At 40.5% G+C, this 18,260-nt stretch overlaps 3 protein-coding genes across 12 annotated transcripts in view; 1 reads left to right on the forward strand and 2 right to left on the reverse strand.

The window, feature by feature from the left end:
* Positions 1-619: 619 nt before the first annotated feature.
* On the reverse strand, positions 620-6,936 carry LOC109983769 (protein adenylyltransferase SelO). Its single transcript, XM_020633634.3, has 19 exons — positions 6,272-6,936; positions 6,065-6,183; positions 5,850-5,978; positions 5,621-5,685; positions 5,044-5,100; positions 4,795-4,893; positions 4,578-4,645; positions 4,402-4,489; positions 4,228-4,297; positions 3,107-3,179; positions 2,940-3,023; positions 2,724-2,853; positions 1,915-1,959; positions 1,752-1,833; positions 1,529-1,621; positions 1,285-1,361; positions 1,102-1,145; positions 940-1,019; positions 620-798 (listed from the first exon to the last, which is right to left on the reverse strand). The coding sequence occupies exons 1-19, from the start codon at positions 6,459-6,461 to the stop codon at positions 676-678; spliced, it is 1,716 nt and encodes a 571-aa protein (XP_020489290.2). The 5' UTR covers positions 6,462-6,936; the 3' UTR covers positions 620-675.
* Positions 6,937-7,659: 723 nt separating this feature from the next.
* On the forward strand, positions 7,660-12,495 carry pdss1 (prenyl (decaprenyl) diphosphate synthase, subunit 1). The gene is made up of 11 exons (XM_020633617.3): positions 7,660-7,854; positions 8,563-8,630; positions 9,243-9,375; positions 9,586-9,716; positions 9,887-10,028; positions 10,115-10,226; positions 10,482-10,591; positions 10,698-10,778; positions 10,952-11,065; positions 11,177-11,257; positions 11,373-12,495. Exons 1-11 carry the CDS (start codon positions 7,699-7,701, stop codon positions 11,511-11,513), a joined length of 1,269 nt encoding a protein of 422 aa, XP_020489273.2. The 5' UTR covers positions 7,660-7,698; the 3' UTR covers positions 11,514-12,495.
* The window catches only part of abi1a (abl-interactor 1a), a 49,490-nt gene continuing 43,578 nt past the window's right edge, over positions 12,349-18,260 (reverse strand). For 6 of the 10 annotated variants that reach the window (XM_020633620.3, XM_020633630.3, XM_020633629.3 and 3 more), the window contains 2 exons: positions 15,912-16,097; positions 12,349-14,785 (listed from right to left, as the gene is read on the reverse strand). In XM_020633620.3, the coding sequence (XP_020489276.2) occupies positions 14,610-14,785; positions 15,912-16,097 (362 nt within the window). In that variant the 3' untranslated portion in view covers positions 12,349-14,609. Of the gene's footprint in view, positions 14,786-15,911; positions 16,098-17,649; positions 17,737-18,260 lie in introns of all 10 variants that reach the window. The other 4 variants (XM_020633619.3, XM_020633628.3, XM_020633624.3 and 1 more) reach the window with 1 other exon arrangement.

Raw genomic sequence — 18,260 nt, forward strand, 5'->3', positions numbered from 1 at the left:
CGAAATGAACGTCTTTTATTATGATCCTGTCTTCATGTTTTATCTGCTCCCACTTGTTGTATAAAACATGAAATATGTTTATCGAAAGGCAACCACCTAACTGGAAATTATCTAAAAAAAATCAATCCAACTCTTGCGAAAAACATTTTCCAACTTAAACACTCGGAACAGCTGCAAAACAAAAAGGTGCTTGGTTGCTGCACTTTTTCTCCAGGCGGCCGCTTTCTGCTGCCAACGCTCTCTCCCCATTGGAAACAATTGAAAAAAAGAACACAGGCGCTCAGGAAAAAAACGCTAGGTGAAGTTGTAAAGTAAGCCCTGTGATTGACTGGTAATCAATCCAGTGTGTAACCCCGCCTCTCGCCCAATGAGAGCTGGGATCAGCTCCAGCCCCCTGAGACCTTGAACGAGAGAAGCCGTGAAGATAATGGATGGATGGAAGTAGTGAAGTAGTCAAAGTAAAATCAAATAACTTCTCCTGTGGCCAAGAAGACAAAATCACACTTATAGTTGGTTGCTGTATCAACACACACTGTGTGATCTTGAACAGTAAAAAGTTGTGACCTTGACATTTCTGACCGAATATATCAAACCTGCATCAAGAAAATTTAGCGATAAATGAGTTTATTTGAAGGTTTTTATTTTGAGTGTTTTTTTTCTACATCCAGGTGTCACTCAAGAGGAACAGCTGACCTTTAACATTCTCGCCCACTGTGGAGGTCTTGCTGCATAGCCCGCCTCCTCTGCAGTCTCTTGTGTAACAAAGGGAGAGGACAGGATGTGGTGCAGCAGCTCCACCTAGTGGGAGACGAGTCAATGACAGCAGGTTAAAGACTGATCTAAAGTCCTGTCACAGAGAAAGAATTAGAGCAGGGCAAGGCTTTGATTTTTCTTCTTATGATTTATCACTTTAATGTGAGCTGAATGAGTTATACACACCTCTGAGAAATCATCCATCTCAGCTTTCCTGATGGCCGACTCAGCCATCCAGTTCCTCAGCACGTATCTCGGATTCACATCTTCAAAATAGTTTTTGACAATCAGATCAAGAAGGATATTTCACGCTTGAAACAAAATGAAACTGAAGCCCGAGCCGCTTACTTTTCATTCTGTTTTGACGATCCGCTTCATTTTCTTCTTCTTGTCTACACGGAGTAAAAAGACTTCAATTTAAATTTGAACTTTGATGTATTCAAAACAACCTCAGCACACAACATTATGACACAAACATGCGAGAGAGAAAAGCATGAACTGTTGTGAGCAGCTTTACGCGTCTTTGCTTACTTGCTGAGCCGCAGCAGGTACGAGCTGAGCCAATCAGAGAAGAGCGCATGGGATGACAAGTCTTCAAGAGCCCACATCTAATACAAAACAAAAACATAGGAAATGATTTTAATAAGTTATTCAAACCAGAATAAATACGCTGATTCTGTTTGTTTTTGGATTTTTTCAGAGGGAGGATTTTACATGGTAACTTTTCAAAACAAAATCCAAACAGATGTGTGACATGAAGCTACTGAAGCTCTACCTGTGTGAAGTTCCTGTTGTGAAGCCGTTTGGCTGAAACTTCACTGAGCTGTCTGAACGTCACGGTGAAGTCTGACTGCGTTTCCTCCATCATCTGTTCAGAAGAACACAATAAGATTCAGAGTTAAAAAAAAGCTGATTAGTAAAGTTTGCTTACTGATTAAATTGATGTACCATTAAGAGATTCGTCACTGGAAAGCATCTGATTATTGTCATTGACTTGCCTTCAGCAGGAAGGCTATAATATAGCCATCATCCTCCTCTTCACCCAGAAGCCCCAGTTTAGCTTTAAACAGCTGGTGGATCCTGAAAATGCAAGAGTGAGTCAGTCTAGAAAAAATAACAATCAGTGCTGAGATAGAGCATGGAGGACTGCACGGGCCTCACCTCATCTGATAAATATCCACATATCCTTTTAAAACAGTGTTAGCCCTGAAAAGATAAGAAAGTCATTATACACTTCTTAAATAAAGAATATAACAAGAGTGGAGCACAAAGAAAGGAACATTATGAGCGACAGCTTCAAAAGACTTTTGAAAAACACAAACACATGTTTTCAGTCATGACAGACGACTTCACATGCTCTCCTGACCTGTTGTTCCTCACGCTTTCACCACAGTGAGAAATATGATGTCACATGTTGTACTGTTGACAACCACAGGTCGACATAAGTCACATATCTACAGTGTTCTCATTAGTTGTGCCTACAACTCCTCTTGTTGGAATGGGCTTGACATACTGTAGCACAGATCTCAAGAACATTTCAAAAACTGCTGACTGGTCATAAATAAAGAAAACGAGACAGTCTTTGGAGATATGGAACTTTTTGGTAAAAATCATTTCGGAAACAAAAAGCAGCCCCGTGTGCCCGAAGACTGACCCCTAAATTCCACCAGATGTGTGTTTGGTCCGTCTCCACTCTGTAAGCAGTGAGAAAAGACATCCTTTATCTCATGTATGACAAGTTAGCTTTCAAATATACACACCCATCTGCAGTGGAAAATATCATTTGAAAGACACAGATTTTGAAAATGACTGAGTATAACTGATGATAACTGGAAGTTTTCATGTGAGAAACCTGACCCAAGTATGCCTGTGCCAAAATGTATGACTAAAGATCAAATGAGAGCGGTGGTACTGTGTTTGGTTTGGTTTGTGTTTGGACACAAAGTCAAAGTTCAGTCTGGTATCCTTACATCTTCTGCTGTTTTTGGGAAAGCACAGGACTCAGAGCCACCAGGAGCTTCTCCAGGTTGAACAATCCAACGTTGGCTTGAGCTCCTATTCTGTATCTACCCTCATCGTCAGAGGTGTTGGGGACAAACTCTGCAACACCACAGCTTCAATAAGAGCCCGATATATTACAGGTGGTAAATTGTAATGATAGTCAGACAATGCATCATCGTACACACCGGGGTTATACGCCTCCATGAAGCCAAACGGTCCGTAGTCGATGGTGATGGAGAGCAGGCTGAAGTTGTCCGTGTTGCAAACACCTGTTGTGATAACGCCAATACACATGAGAGGGCGTGGGTAAAGACTGAAGGATAAAATGATCGGGCAGAAAATCTTCTCTCACCGTGTGCGAAACCGACGGACATCCACTGTGCGATCAGGTGAGCAGTTTCATTTACAACATGGGAATAAAACACCTAGAAACATTAAAACACAAAGCATGAAAAGAAGCTCCTTTAATATCGTCTTTTTTGTTTATTAAAAAGAACTCAAGTGACATTATATATACTTTTCATAGCAGCACAAGAAGGCAATAACATTGAACTGGCTTAAGAGAGACCCCCCCCCCCCCCCAACCCACAAGTCTTGGAAATTACTTGTCAAAGGAATTTACATAATGGAAAAGATAACTTTTAAAATAAGACTGCAAAATGCCAAATTCCTTGACAGATGGTTTCCATGGCAACAAGTGATGGAGGATGTTTAGTTACAGGTGGGCAAGGGAAAATGTGGTGAATCTTAATTTATTTAAAATATATACTGAATAGGGGATGTATGGAAACACTATTGTGGCTGCAAAAACTGAAAGTAAATCATGGTTCTGTCGCTGGTGATGTGTGTGTCACTTTTTTGTTTTGTTCTGTTTTGTTATGTGTGTGTGTGTGTGTGTGGGTTTTTTTTTTTTAATGTGGGTTGCTTGTTTTTTGTTGCTATATTTTTCTCAATTACAAAAGATATTGGGCAAACTAGGATATTATTATAACCATTTTGTTTTCTTCTTCTGCATTCTATTATTGTTTTGTTTTACATTATTTAAAAAAACCAATAATGATGTAAGAAATGAACTATGTCTGGATAAATGAACTATGTTTGGATAAATGAACTATGTCTGGATAAATGAACTATGTCTGGATAAATGAACTATGTTTGGATAAATGAACTATGTCTGGATAAATGAACTATGTCTGGATAAATGAACTATGTCTGGATAAATGAACTATGTCTGGATAAATGAACTATGTCTGGATTGCAAAATAAACACAAAGTTGCAAAAAAAATAAAAAATAAGTCAAGCAAAAAGTCATAACGCCGATATTTATCAGAAAGATAAAAGGCTCTTTCATTTTTACTTATCACACTTACAGTATGCCTGGATTCACTTTATTTTAAATTCATTGTATGTGCTCTACTGAAGTAACATCAAGCAATAACATTTCATAGAACTCAAATTCTTAGAAAACTTACCAAATATTTCTCTGGGTCCTCTGAGTTGATTGAAGTAAAATGTTCATCTATCACAAAGTTCAGCAGCTTTCTTAAACAAACAGAAACATAAAGTTGTGTTAGGAGCTACGTTACGCTTCAGTTTAGGAAATAGGAGGTCACAGTATGTGAAGAACACCAGAAAACAAGGCTCACCTCAGGAGATCTACTTCTCCACTTTGTGACAGAATCTCTAAAGATCCGATCCGAAACCAGGACCTGGCTAACCGGAGAACAACAGCTCCTGGAAAAATAAACAACAACAACATAAAACGGATCAACAAGAACAAACTATGAAATCCAGAAAAGTGTTTTCGCATGAACAACTGTACCTCTCTCTGTCTTCACTTTGCCATTGTAGAACTGATCCCTGAACACCGGCTCGTCACTCACAATCAGACTAAAACAGAGAAAAGTTGAATCAGGTCGTTAACAGAAAACATTCTGCAAAACAACCGTGAGGTCAGCAAAACATCACAGAACTAAACGGTCATGCCGTGAAAACAACCTGCACAAATAAATCCATTCAGATAACTCCATCAGTCTCACCTGGCAGCCCTGCTGGTTGGAACACCGAGTGAAAACATGGCCTCACTGCACAGGAACTCTCTAACAGAAGAGCGGATCACGGCTCGACCGTCTCCTGATCTGTGGTGATATTTTAAACATCACATAGATATTTCTGGTTAGACATCGTTGCGTCTTGTTGCCAACATTAAACGCTGGCAAACTTGGCAAATATGAAATAAAAGAAGAAGTTGGAGGAAAACACGGCGGCTACATTAATCAACAGCATACCGTGAGTAAGGGGTTTTCCCAGAGCCTTTAAGCTGCAGCTCCCAAACTTCTCCTTTCCTTTGGTACATTTTGAAAATAGAAGCGGTTAAAGCTTTAACTTTTGATTCAACTTAAATATAAGATATAGAAGTTCTACATGTGGGTGAGGTGGGCGTTGAGAGTCAGCATGGAGAGGGGTTACTCTGGGACGCAGGGGCTCACTGCCCGGCATCCCCGGATAAAACACAGATGAAGGGAGGTTCACACTTCAAACCCCAAACAATGTCTCTGGATCTGTCCATCAACCTACACGGTTGAGTTGTGGGGGCCAGGATTGGTCATGTGGTAGGATTAGTGTTGTCACTATACCTGGAGTTCTCCTCAACACTTCCTTGGTGTGCTGAAGGTGGAAATGCTGTTTTGGTTGCTGTGGCAACTAAAGGCCGTCGGGTAGGTTGTGTAACTTAGAAGTAGGGCATAATTGGGATGAGGGATGTCTTCACTGAGCGCTTATCATTTCATGAAGGCTCAAGTATCTTGTGTTTATTTGAAAATACAGTTCTTTAAAGATGTAAGAAACCTAAAAAAATCCTCTCACCTGTTTGTATACTGACCAAGAGAATGTGCTCGACCATCACCAAGCTGGCCGGCCCAGTAGCCAAACTGATGGAGAAGAAGAAAACCCGTATCACTGACTGTCATCAGCAATATGCGTTTAAATGTACATAGGCAGTATTGACTTAAGTAACTGCTGAATTGATGAAGAAGCCAACGGTTAATAAACTTTTCTTCACTTAAATGAAGCTGTAAAATAAATCAGAAATCACCTGATGACCTCCGTATCTGTGTGCGAGCGGTTCAGATCCTGGCAGCAGTCGGCCACCGCTGGCATAATTCAGAAAGTCGTCAGACTGAGTCACTGCCACGTTGAAATCCAAGATGCCTTCAATGACATCCTATAGAGACATGGTCAAACGTTTAAAAAAAATCCTCTTTTTTTTTTTTATGAACCCTTTTTGTGATGAATATAATAAAACAACACCTTGGAAACTGCTGCCAACCTCAACGGGCCTCTCAGTGGAGTTGGAATAGATTTGGAGAAAATGCAGTTTTTGACATGACGAACAAAGTTGGCATCGAGCTCATCGATTGGGAATGACTCTGCAGAGATAAGACAACAACCATTACTTCATTAAATTGCATAAACCTCTTTCACATGGACCTGTGTATGGATAAGAGTCAGCTTTACCTATGAGCTTCGTGCAGGACACTCTGAACTGGTCCAGGTCCTGCATGAGGTTTGAACTCATGTTCCACCTGGACTTGAATGTGTTTGATGCCTTCATGTCCTGACTGTGGCAGAACTCCAGTACCTGTACAGGTGTGACGCTGACTAATGCTAATACAGACAAAACTAACACTGTGTGGATACTGCACATTTTCACTGACAGACAGCAGCTACCTTCAGTGTAGCAGGAAACAATGAAGATTTATTAACAACAACAACAAAGATGACTTCAAATGGAGAAGTTGTCTTCTACCTGCTCATGTATCAACCTGTTATAAATGATGCATTTACAAGCTACACTCAGTTGTAAACCGTATTGTTGAAGCACAATAGATAGTTGATAAGTTAGGTTCATGAATCAAAATATTGCACTAGGACTTTTAAAAACACCTGCAGAGTTTGATAGCATCACATTTAGCCAGCTATGCTACTTTTAGCTGCCCAGCTACTAATCTCGACACGTCGTTGTATTTTCTAAAGAGACCTCACGTTTAAAGAAAAACTCATTGTAGAGCTTTATCTAAAACAAAACATCCATGATTTACTGTCTACTGCCTTCTTGAATGTCATTTCTAAGTATTTTACTCCAACTCCTCTGAACTCTGTAGCAGCTGTACGCCACGACGCCTTCATGCAGAGTCAGAATAATCGGAAAAACAAGATTCAGACGGGACTCTTGAAATGTTATCCTATGTTTTGTTTTTCATTCAAAAAGATAAAGATAAACTTTATTGATCCTCCATGGGTTACAGCAGCTCAAGAAAACAGGTAACAGGAATATAATTTATTAAAAATAAAAATAGAAGTTAAAAAAATCAAACATATTTACATCAGTTAAATAAATAAAAATACAATAATAGAGTATAATTATAATTATTCAGTTTAATTCAATTCAATTTAATTTATATAGCAAATTTCATACAAACAGAAACTCAATGTGCTTTACAGAAGACAAAAAAACACAACACAATAAAAACTCGTAAAAAAAAAATGAACAAATAGATTCAAAAGCATATTTTAAATCCAAAACACAGGAGACCTCACCATCCCATACAACACACACACACATTACTCTTACTTGAGTGCACACAGGGACCATACACCATTATGGGACCATTAAAGTATTGTGTATTATTCTCGGTTACTTAGTTATTTGTAATAAAAGTTCATGCTTTGACCGCTTTGACCGACTGGAAGCACACCAAAGTCAGAGAAAGACATTTTTAAATTTTGAAAATCCGAGCATCCCAGGAGCACTTGAACGTGATTTAAAAAAAAAAAAAAAAAAAAATCCTTGTTGTGATGACGTCACCATACGACGCCTCGTTACTGTTTTCCGGTTCCGTTCCGATATATATAACCCGTCCCGGTGCACGCTGCGTGGGAACATGGCGGGTCCGTGGTGGAGACAGTGCCGGAGGTGGAGTACAAACTGTACGAGCGCCAGTTTATTTGAAACATTGTGGCAGTCAAACAGCAGGTCTGCGGCCCTGTCAGCGTCCGCTGTGGGGCGGACTTCACGGAGCTCCGGGCCGAGGGACGAGGTGAGTTTTCCGGCTGTGAGTAGCAGGATACCCGGCAGAGAGTCCTGTCAACCCAGGAAGGTCATACACCACCGAGAGCTGTCAGACCCTCTGCAGGCTGTGTTTCTCTGCTGAAGCGCTGCATTACATCACTGTCTTTACTGGAAACATGTGCTGGTTTTTATTTTGCAATAGTCTGTCTGGTTTTGAAAGGATTTGTGAAATGAATGGTGACTTGTTGCAGGGGGTGTTGGCTGGATCACAGCTTCAGCTTCATAAAGGTCAAGACCTGTTCCTCCTGACATGACAGGACATTTACACTAAGCTCTGTCCTTTACTCAGTCAGCTGTCCACTTCAGTCTAACCAATGTCACCCCCCCCCCCCCCCACCCTTCATTTAGATTAATGTACAGTTACCACATCCATTCATTCATCACACACATGTTAATTACTTCCGCAAGTGCAAAAAAACGAGTAAAAAACTACAAATGTCATACTAGCATAAAACTGTAGCTACCCTTTAAATAATTTAATTTATAAATATATATATTTGTATTATTAGTTTTCTGTTTTTGTATTTTTGCAGGTATTTGCTGAATTGTTTTTTCTGTAAACAGCTGTAGCCAACTTGTGTTTTTGGTGTTTTGATCTTGGCTTCCATTGGTCACTTTTCTTCAGGTGTTTTGAGATTCTAAAGTAATGTTTGTATCATGTCTGTTTATTCTTGAGGGGCAGGCATCAGCTCTCCAGACAGAAACAAACCAGAAAACATTCAACTACACCTCGTCTGTCACCAGGTGAGTTGTCTGAACCTGAGGCTTCTTCTCGTAAGAGCTGCAAAAAAAAAAGATTGTTGAATACGATCTTACAATTATTTTTGAAATGAATTGCTTCAAATTTGAAGTATCCCAAATTTTTGAAAATATATTTATCCAATCAAGAATACATAAAAACTCATAATTAGCTACAGCAGAAGACAAATTTATTTTTTATGGAAGAATCATTGTTTTTTTTGTTTTTTTAACGTTTTAGCCTGAAAAATGCCTGACACAAATAACAATTTATAAAACTAATTGGCACTCACTTTTCCCAGATGAGTAGAAGTGATTCGGCAAATTGTTTCAGTTCCTTTTTGGATGTTGTAAGACTTTCTACTGAAGGTTTTTGTGTTATAGTCATTGCTGTTTTTAAGCAACAGTTAGTTAGTTGCAGGCTCTGGATACAGACATGTTGATTAAATATCTTTAAATGCATGATTTTCATTATTACATGGAGTAGTATGTTTATTTCTCTGAACTCCTAAAAGAGTACATTTTGATCTGGTAATAACTAATTGACCATCTTTTATAATTAAACAGTAAATATTCTTTAATTTTCTTTGTCTTTTATGGTTTTTCCGTTCTCTACAGACACAAGCCCCGGCTGCTGGATCCCAAACTACAGACCTGCTGCTGCAGAAAAATACACAGCGATGCAAAGCTGAAAGACCCGTTCACACTAGCGCAGAAAGACTTAAAAAGTTTATACGATGACATCAGAAAGGTACAGAGAATACACTTACTCAGTGTGACATAATGGTTCCTCTCAGTTAAAAATAAAGACGATATATATGTAGTCTATCTTATTGTCCTGTACTGTTGAAGTGAACAGGAGACATCATCTTGTCATGTGATGTTTAGCAGATCTTTATCTCCTACAGTCGCTGATTATGACTGAAATCAAAGATGCACATTTTATCCCTCTGCCTTGAAGGAGCTGTTTGTTTCCAAAGACGAGCTGAAGTATCTATGTGACTACTACTTCGATGGCAAAGGCAAAGCGATCCGACCGATGATAGTCGTTCTGATGGCTCGGGCGCTCAACATCCACAGCAACCGAGCCGGGTAAGACCGAGTCAAGTTACAAATCTGTCTTTGTATTTGCTGCTGCTCGCACCGGGTGACCTCTGATACCGTTGTAAGACTAACACACCTTGTGATAACTTCTTAAATTATTTTATGAAGCATGATCCACGGGGTTTCATTTCATCTTTTATTGTCTTTGTCCCCTGCAGAGACCTGCTCCCGGGTCAGAGGGCCATAGCTATGATCTCAGAAATGATCCACACTGCCAGCCTGGTGCACGACGACGTCATAGACGGGTCAGACAAACGGCGAGGGAAGAGAACCATCAATGAGATGTGGGGAGAAAGGAAGGTGAGGGGAATCAGAGTTGTCCTTTTCTCCTACATACATCTTTTAAGGAAGGAAGGTAATATTTATTTTTTTTGTTCCTCCTCCAGGCGATCTTAGTTGGAGATTTCATCCTCTCGGCGGCCTCCATGGCCTTGGCTCGTATCGGTAACATCACGGTGGTAAAGGTGTTGTCCCAGGTGATCGAGGACCTGGTGCGAGGTACGAGAATATCTTTGTTTATGTCAGTTTGTCACCTCAGTGATAAATCTTTATTGAAGTTGTTCCTAAAGATGTAAAAGACCAGAAGCTGCAGTAAAAACGTTATAAACATTGTAACTCATTAAGTCATTTGTCTTTATTATTCAGCTCTACTCACTTCATCTTAGAGGCTAAGAATCACCTTTTACTAACTCCACTGTATTTGTCAGAAAACTTTAACTTCATATCTTAAATCTTTTTTGCTTGTGCTTCCAGGTGAGTTCATGCAGCTGGGCTCCAAAGAGAACGAGAACGAGCGATTCAAACACTACCTCGAGAAAACCTTCAAGAAGACGGCCAGCCTCATTGCCAACAGTTGTAAAGCAGTATGTACGTTCTGTCTCCACACTAATATCTCAGAGTTGGAGGGAAAGCCTCGGCTTTGACGTCCACTGTTTTTTTTGTTGACTGTTTCCCTCTCTTTCATTGAAGGTTTGCATTCTAGTAAATTCTGATCCCGAAGTTCATGAAATAGCCTTCCAGTACGGCAAGAACGTCGGCATCGCATTTCAGGTAAGAAGCTGAAGTCCATTTACCGTTTGCAAAAGCTCCTTTTTAAATGATAAAAAAGACAGTTTAGAAGAGAGGATATTTAAGGAAAAAAATGGTCCTCAGATTTTTTTTTAAAGGTGTTCAAAAGATGATAATAAAACTGTTAATATGGGGTTAATGTTTCTGTCCTGCAGCTGGTGGATGATGTGTTAGACTTCACATCTGGGGCCAGTCAACTGGGGAAACCCTCGGCTGCAGATCTCAAACTGGGCCTGGCCACGGGGCCGGTTCTGTTCGCTTGTCAACAGGTGAGGCTGGCAGAAGCTTTTCTGATGCTCATGTAAACGAGAACACGCAAAACACTGTGTGTAACTTGATGCTGCCGTTCTTTAGGTCAGTTTTGTTTCTGTCGTTTTCAGTTCCCTGAGCTTCACGCGATGATCATGAGACGTTTCAGCTCTAAAGGAGATGTAGATCGAGCCTGGCAGTACGTCCTCCAGGTAAGACCAAGAGTAACACAAGCAAATGAGATTCAACAAAATAAATGTTTTTTATGAGAGACAAGTGGAGCTATACCAGTATGCACAAATTAACGTTCCTTTTGTTCTGTTGTAGAGCGACGGTGTGCAGCAGACTAACTTCCTGGCGCAGCGTTACTGTCAGGAAGCCATCAGGCAGATCAGCATGCTGCGGCCGTCTGCAGAGAGAGACGCCCTCATCAGGCTCACTGAGATGGTTCTTACCAGAGACAAGTGAACCTCCACTGAACTCCACTTCAGGCAGCTACCCACCTACCTACCTGTGGGACAAAAATAACTCACCCTGCACCCCCCTTCCTCCTCTGTGTCAACGTGGGCCGGGGGGGTCGGACAAAAACTGTTTGTTTGGGAAGGATCTCTGTGGCTGCTTTTTAGTGCCAAGCAATCTGATCAATCACTATCAAGGGATGGAAACGGCAGGCGGGGGGGTCTCTGAGTGGATATCTGATCGATTAAACACACCAAAACATGAGTTTCAACAATGATGAAATCTATAAAAACTGTTTTTATTTACAATGCAAATCCATTCTAGAGACTAGAATATCTGACTGCCATCAAAAATCATTTGGAAAATGAAATATATAAAGTATATTGAACTTATAATTAAAGCAGAGAACTGCACCGTTCATCATCACTGCATACAGTACTGTACCTGCAAAACGCCTCCAAAGACTCAACTTGTATAAATGTGACTGAAAAGTTTGTCACAGGTTGGTGCTGAGCTGTGGCGGCGTTGCAAAAAAAAAAAATCAGATAACAGACACACAGAAAGTGAAATCATGTCATCGGTGTGTTTGTTTGGATGGATTCTTTTTTTGTCTTCTGAGATCCGTCCACACCTCCGAGGCCAAACAGACGCGTGTCTGTGTGACTTGTGAGGTTGCTTCAGTAATGCAAAGTGCCCTGTAACAACGAGGCCTTAACATCTGCAACGACTGTGTGATCAATAAATATACTATTATGTTTTTTTTTAAACCAAGCCTGTGCTCCTTCCTGATTCCTCCTGAGTGACCACACACACACACACACACACACACACACACACACACACGTCCGTTGTACATAGAATTGTTTATTATAAAAAGACTGTACATGAATCTTTCATTCAACATATATGTACAAATGAAGGGCAGACGGGGATTGATTCAAATATTTCTACTCATGAAATAGAGCTGGAACACTTTTTTTTTTCTTTTTTTTTAATGAAATGAAAATAATCAAGGCATTAGCTGCAGAATTCTGAAAAGGAAGTAAAAAAAAATTCAGTCATGTTAGATGTCGGGCCAACTGAAAAAAAAAAATATATAATAGGATGTTAAAGATGATTCCCAGACCTGAGTGAGACCTTTATATATCGACCGGCTGATTTTACTCGATAAAATATGTACACCTGTGCAGCCCAGAGGATTTCATGTTCCAGAGCAGGTTGATGTTGCTCACTGAAGGCCGAGGAGGTATTCGAGTTGTTTCTTGGTCTACATCACATCTGAGGTTTCACGTCATGGCAGTGTCAGGCACGACCACTCCAGTCTGATTTAGAACCACTGTCAGAGCCCGTTGTCTTCATGTTTAACAGCAGATCCTACAGGTGTTCAGTGGATTAGAGTAAAGCTAATAACAGTGATGTGATATTAGAAGCTACACATGGAACGTGTTCTCTCTATGGAAGCCTTAAGCGGACATGCAGCCACACATTTATCACTGGTGATTTCAACATGTTTGTTGAGATCTCGACTTATTTATATCTCGTATCCTCAGAGTTCCAAAAGCACAAAACAAACGTAGAAAAACGTGCCTCTTAGTGTGGGCGATGGCAGCACGGCATGTTGAGATAAACAGCCTGTTGCTTTTTTAAATAATTATTTTTGGGTTTTGCCTTCATTTAGAGAGGACAGGATGTAGAACAGGTACTCTGGAAAGAGAGTGGGGAATGACTCACGAAAGAAGGCGCAGGTCAGACTTGAAACCAGGCCACGCCCCCCCTGGAAGATCACAGCCTCTGTACATGGGGCGCTACCTAATTGCTAAGGCCAACAGCGCCCTGACTGGTTTTCTAGATTGCCAAACATATTCCTGTTGTCATGAGACAATGAGATAAATTAAAGGTTTTGAAAAAGACTGAAATTAGTTTTTTGTAATATGTTTGTAGGTGTTGGTAAATAGAAAAAGTCTTTGTTTATGTTCCACACAGCAAAGATGAACAGTGATAAGTTTGACTGTTAAAGGAAATCAGGATGGGATGTTCCTTAAGAAGACAAGACTTAATGCAAGAACAAGATCAGCAGAGTAGATGTACCTCTTTGTCCACAGGGGGGCGCCAAAATGGACGCAAACCAAAAGTTCCCCACAGGAGATTTAATCTGTCATAACAGTTTGTTGGTTTGATATCCCGAAAACGCGAGAAAAAACGAGTCAAGATCTCGAGAAAACAATTGGAATGAACTCGTTATCGCAGGAAATTAGAGTAAATAAAAATATATGGACGCATGTCGGCTGAGAGCTTCCACATCGAACAGATCAGAACGTGTGAAAACGTGAACTCGGTTTCATTTTCATGATGTTTAATTAAAAGCAATCTGGAGGCTGAGATTGTTGGGAAGCCTGAAATTCACTCTGGAAGTTCAGAGATTTAAAGAGCGTAATAAAGGTGACAAAATAAACGTGGACACATTTACAACTAAATGGAAGCATAATGGCGATAAAACTCAAGATTACATTTTCATCCCTCAAAGAATTTGCATGCTTTTTAATTTAGTAGATTATCGACAGGCCATGTGCGTTTTCTCTTCCACACACGATGGAGTCAAAGGAGGGCACCACTAATAAAAACTATCATATAATCAACATTCACTGAATTTCACATTACATAAACCCGAGTTTCTGCAGCTCACGTTATTTACAAGTGACCGTACAAACACTTCTTTGTTCCATCAGACATTATACTCTTGTTCACATATATCTTTGTCCAGGAGAGATGGAGTCCTTCAGCTGTTCGACCAGCGTCTTTGAGTTCAACCGTTGTGAGCACGTGCAGTCTGAATCCTTAGAAACTTGTTTTTTTTTACATATTCCATAGATGTCCCCCACCCGCCCATATAACACCAAAATAAACTAAATAGATATTACTTTTCATTTTATTTGCAATCAGTTAAGGGGAAGAACATTCTGTCATATCAAAAAGTAGGGTCATACAGTTATGTCTATGCGTCTCAGGTGAGTGGAGATTGCTGCGGCGGCGGCGGCGGCGGTCAGTCCGTCATTGGATTTATGATATGACTGAATAAATAGACCGTACTGTTACTGTCGGGTCTCTTCAGTCGGCGTAGTGCATGATGGACTCCACGTAGTTGCCCGGGAACAGGCCGGTGACGCCGCCGCTGACGCCTTCATACCAGCCGTCGTCGTTCTTCTTGATGACGTAGATGATGGACCCCTCCATGAAGCTCAACTCGTCGTCCTTGTCTTTGGAGTAGTCGTAGATGGCCACCACTGCAACATGAGGGGAGAGGTTTGTTCAGGAAAATAAAATACCTGATACATGACAGACGTGTGGCAGAAATGTTTTGTAGAGGCCAAACTTTAGTTTCAGAAGTATTTGTGTTGTTAGAAATAAGTATTAATTTATGAGAAGTACTTGATTTGACATGGAAACCTTTATGGTGAAGAATGGATTTATTTGGGCAGGTATTTTGTGTTATGGGTGTTAATTAATTTGGGTGCACAGGTGGTGAGAAAAAAGTCGATCGTTTTTGTTTGTGGACTGTGGTGGAGGTTTAGGAGCCACGCAGCAAATGTTTTTTGATCGTGACCTTTTTGTTATGAGTTTTGATTTATTCATTTTGGATCTGTTCTGGAAACAAGGGGAATTACGAATAAAATAAGAAATCAAGTGAAACAACGGATCTGTGAGTATATTTAAGTGGACACGCATCAGGAACGAACAGGTTGGCTCCAAGACACAAGTGACAATTTTCATATGACACACAAGAAGAAATTGCCACTACATGTTTTAATGCTTGAAGAAAAGTTATATATTAATTCAAATATCAAGTCTGGTAATGAAATGTTCAAAGCAGCCAGTTGAACCTTTTAATGGTTTAACAGAGTCACTGTGGATATCTTCACTGACTAAATTGAACTGAATTCCCTCTGGGGGAACAATAAAAGTGAGAAAACTGTTTTGATTAGGAAAAATACGACTAAGGAAATCTCTTTCTTGATACGAGTGTGTTTGCATTAAATGTCGATCAATAAAAAAACAGCAGGAAGATTCTTCTTTTCAAACAACAGAAATGAAATTGAAATAAATATAACTCTGTGTTTGTCTGATACAACGACAAGAGCAACTGAAATCAGACCTTCCTGTAAGGAGGAAGGAGTTTATATAAGACCTGCCTCAGGACTACAGATGAGATTTAGCTGTTCAGCTAGTTCCTAGTATTAACAGTGATCTTGATAAATGTGCCCTGCTCTGATGATTCATTATATAAAAAGAAAATAATGATGAAAAGCTGTAGATTCAGAGAGGAGAGCCAGTCGTCCAACATGTCGTCCTCTAGAGACTGATCTCTACAAGAAACCCAACGATCCTTTGTGACAAAACCACACATCACACCTTTCTCCACATAGTTCTTGGGCGCCCACTGTGGGTCTCCGTCAGCGTAGGGGTCATTGTACTGCACCACGGCGGCGTCCTCCTCCTCGTAATCAACCGGAGGAGGCGGCGGAGGGGGAGGAGAGTCGTCGAACATCGGCAGGTCGTCTGGAGGAGGAGGGGGAGGAGGAGTAGGAGTATCTGCAACTGTTAAGAGAAAGAGGAAGTCAAATTACCAAAGAAAACGTTTCTCTCTGTGTTGGAGTTCAAAAAGATCGACATGAGCCCGGTGCTGGAGAGGACGGCGGCTCAAGCATGCAGAGTTACGACAGATCATGCAGAGGGGTGTGTGTGTGTGTGTGTGTGTGTGTGTGTGTGTGTGTAACATGCTGTATGTTAACGTTGAAGTCATAGCTCAGGATGCACCACTGTTAGAACTCATGCATCTCTTAACAGGATGATATTCTTCAGGTTTAAGCTTTAAGAGTTTGTGCTCCTCGTTGTGGCTCTGAAACTGCTCAGACATGCACAGACAGAAAAAAGGGATTTATTAACATTAAAGTGATCTCTTTGCATGCTCAGTCATGCCGTTTAAGTAGGTCTGCACAACAGCATCAACGTGGAGAAACATCTATAAAAAGGAACGTAGATTGCATGTTTTATTTGAAACATCTTAAACTGTATAATTGCCTTGAAGTCTATTAGTTCATACAGACATCTAGTGTTGCTTTCAGTCAAGAAATAAAAGTGAATTCTGTACCTAAACCTTTTTTTTTAAGTGGTATTTGACTGACCTGCAGGATTTAGAACAACAGGGGGCAGCAAAGAGTCCCACCTTCTTCAGCTCTATGCAGTGAACTTGTACATGTAATAAACCAGCTCAAGTCTGCAGATAACAACTTTCACCTGCAGCAACAGCTTCAGTTTAAGAGCACAGGGGTTCAGACGTTTATTCCTGCGTGTGTTGATGGTGGCCGTAACACGTTCAGTCAAAGTTGTTTTTCCCCTCATAACTCCTATTTTAGGATAAATTGGTTATTACAGCAGCTCTGCAAACGCCCTGTGACCAAAGGTAACTTTTGGTCCGATTGTTTAATTCTCATTATTAACGAGTCGTTTGTTTCTAAAAATGTCAGAAAACGTTGCAAAATGTGACTCAGTGAGTCCTGAAGCCGAGGAGGACGTTCTGAGACAATTTGTTTCATCAACTACCCCCCCCCCCCCCCGCCACCCATCTCAAGTTTCTGACTCTATCCACTGTCCTTCCAATAAAAGGCAAAAATCTCAAATATAAATCTAAAAAAAGAAGCAGCCTAAAATCATTCTCATTCAAGATGTTTTTTTCCTTTTGCAAGAAAATAATAAAACTTTTATCATGCATCAATATGGGCGCATGTTTTTGAAGTGATTTGCACAATTTGTCACATTTAACAAATAGTTTAGAAACCACAAAATATTTACGTTTAAGCTGGAATCAATGAGTTTTTCTAAAAGTAGAAATTAACTTTGAAAGGTGGTGAGTAACTCCACTCTGTCTATACCCCGATGTCTAATATGAACTGTCTCTAAGTGAAGGTGCATGTAAGTTACATAAACCAGGACGACTCAGATACACAGTTGGATGGTTTAGTGCTACAAGAGGTTAATGTTATTTGTGTTCAACAGACAGGAAGGAGAGGAGGATGCTGGGTGTTGTTGAAATGGTGGAGTGGTTGGCACACACAGAAGGGGGAGAGTACGTCTTAGCCTCTTCACTTACTGCTCTCCTGCATCCTGGCCACAAAGCCAGTCAGAGGTATCTGTGGAGTCAGCTGGGGCATGGGGGGAGGAGGAGGAGCGATAGACACTGAAAGCCCGGAAAAAAGGAAAAGACAAGGAAGGAAAGAGAGGAGGAAGAGAAACACAAAAGGAAGAAGAAAAAAACAAAACAAAGCCCATCAGTCACCGAGAGAGAGAACGGGAAAACAGTTATGAGTGCGTTCAAATCCAACGATAACACCCACAGTGACACAGAACACAAACTGCAAGAGGAGAAAATCTAAGAGAACAGGAGAGAGTGGCAGATTGAGAGCTGAGATGCTGAGTCAAGTCAATTCATCTGTCGGCTATCAGAAACGTACAACTCATATTTTTTTTTTAAGCAAAATGATCAAAATTGAAAAAAAAAAAAATAAATAAAAAACGACAACCACCAGATGAATTCACCGAGCTGTGCGCAGCTGCAGATCACACACAAATGTTGTGAGGCTGAAAAAGTTGAGTGACGTCTGTGAGTGTGATGAGATTTCACAAGCTATCAAGGGAGGATAAACGGGCGGATTATGTCTGATATGTGACGATCGGACGGTTCCCACTCAGGGCTCTGAGAGA

This window comes from Labrus bergylta, chromosome 20, assembly GCF_963930695.1.
Source record: "Labrus bergylta chromosome 20, fLabBer1.1, whole genome shotgun sequence".
In the NCBI taxonomy this organism is placed as follows: Eukaryota; Metazoa; Chordata; class Actinopteri; order Labriformes; family Labridae; genus Labrus; species Labrus bergylta.

What these genes read in the sequence shown, in the direction of transcription:
- LOC109983769 (XM_020633634.3), bottom strand. Translation starts at nt 6,461, where the DNA reads ATGTGCAGTATCCACACAGTGTTAGTTTTGTCTGTATTAGCATTAGTC. An exon ending in CATGGAGGCGTATAACCCCG is followed by an intron (nt 2,854 to 2,939) that starts GTGTGTACGATG and finishes GTGGTGTTGCAG; the next exon opens with AGTTTGTCCCCAACACCTCT. An exon ending in ACAACAGGAACTTCACACAG is followed by an intron (nt 1,362 to 1,528) that starts GTAGAGCTTCAG and finishes GTTTTGTATTAG; the next exon opens with ATGTGGGCTCTTGAAGACTT.
- pdss1 (XM_020633617.3), top strand. Translation starts at nt 7,699, where the DNA reads ATGGCGGGTCCGTGGTGGAGACAGTGCCGGAGGTGGAGTACAAACTGT. An exon ending in ATCCACAGCAACCGAGCCGG is followed by an intron (nt 9,717 to 9,886) that starts GTAAGACCGAGT and finishes TGTCCCCTGCAG; the next exon opens with AGACCTGCTCCCGGGTCAGA. An exon ending in CCTGGCAGTACGTCCTCCAG is followed by an intron (nt 11,258 to 11,372) that starts GTAAGACCAAGA and finishes GTTCTGTTGTAG; the next exon opens with AGCGACGGTGTGCAGCAGAC.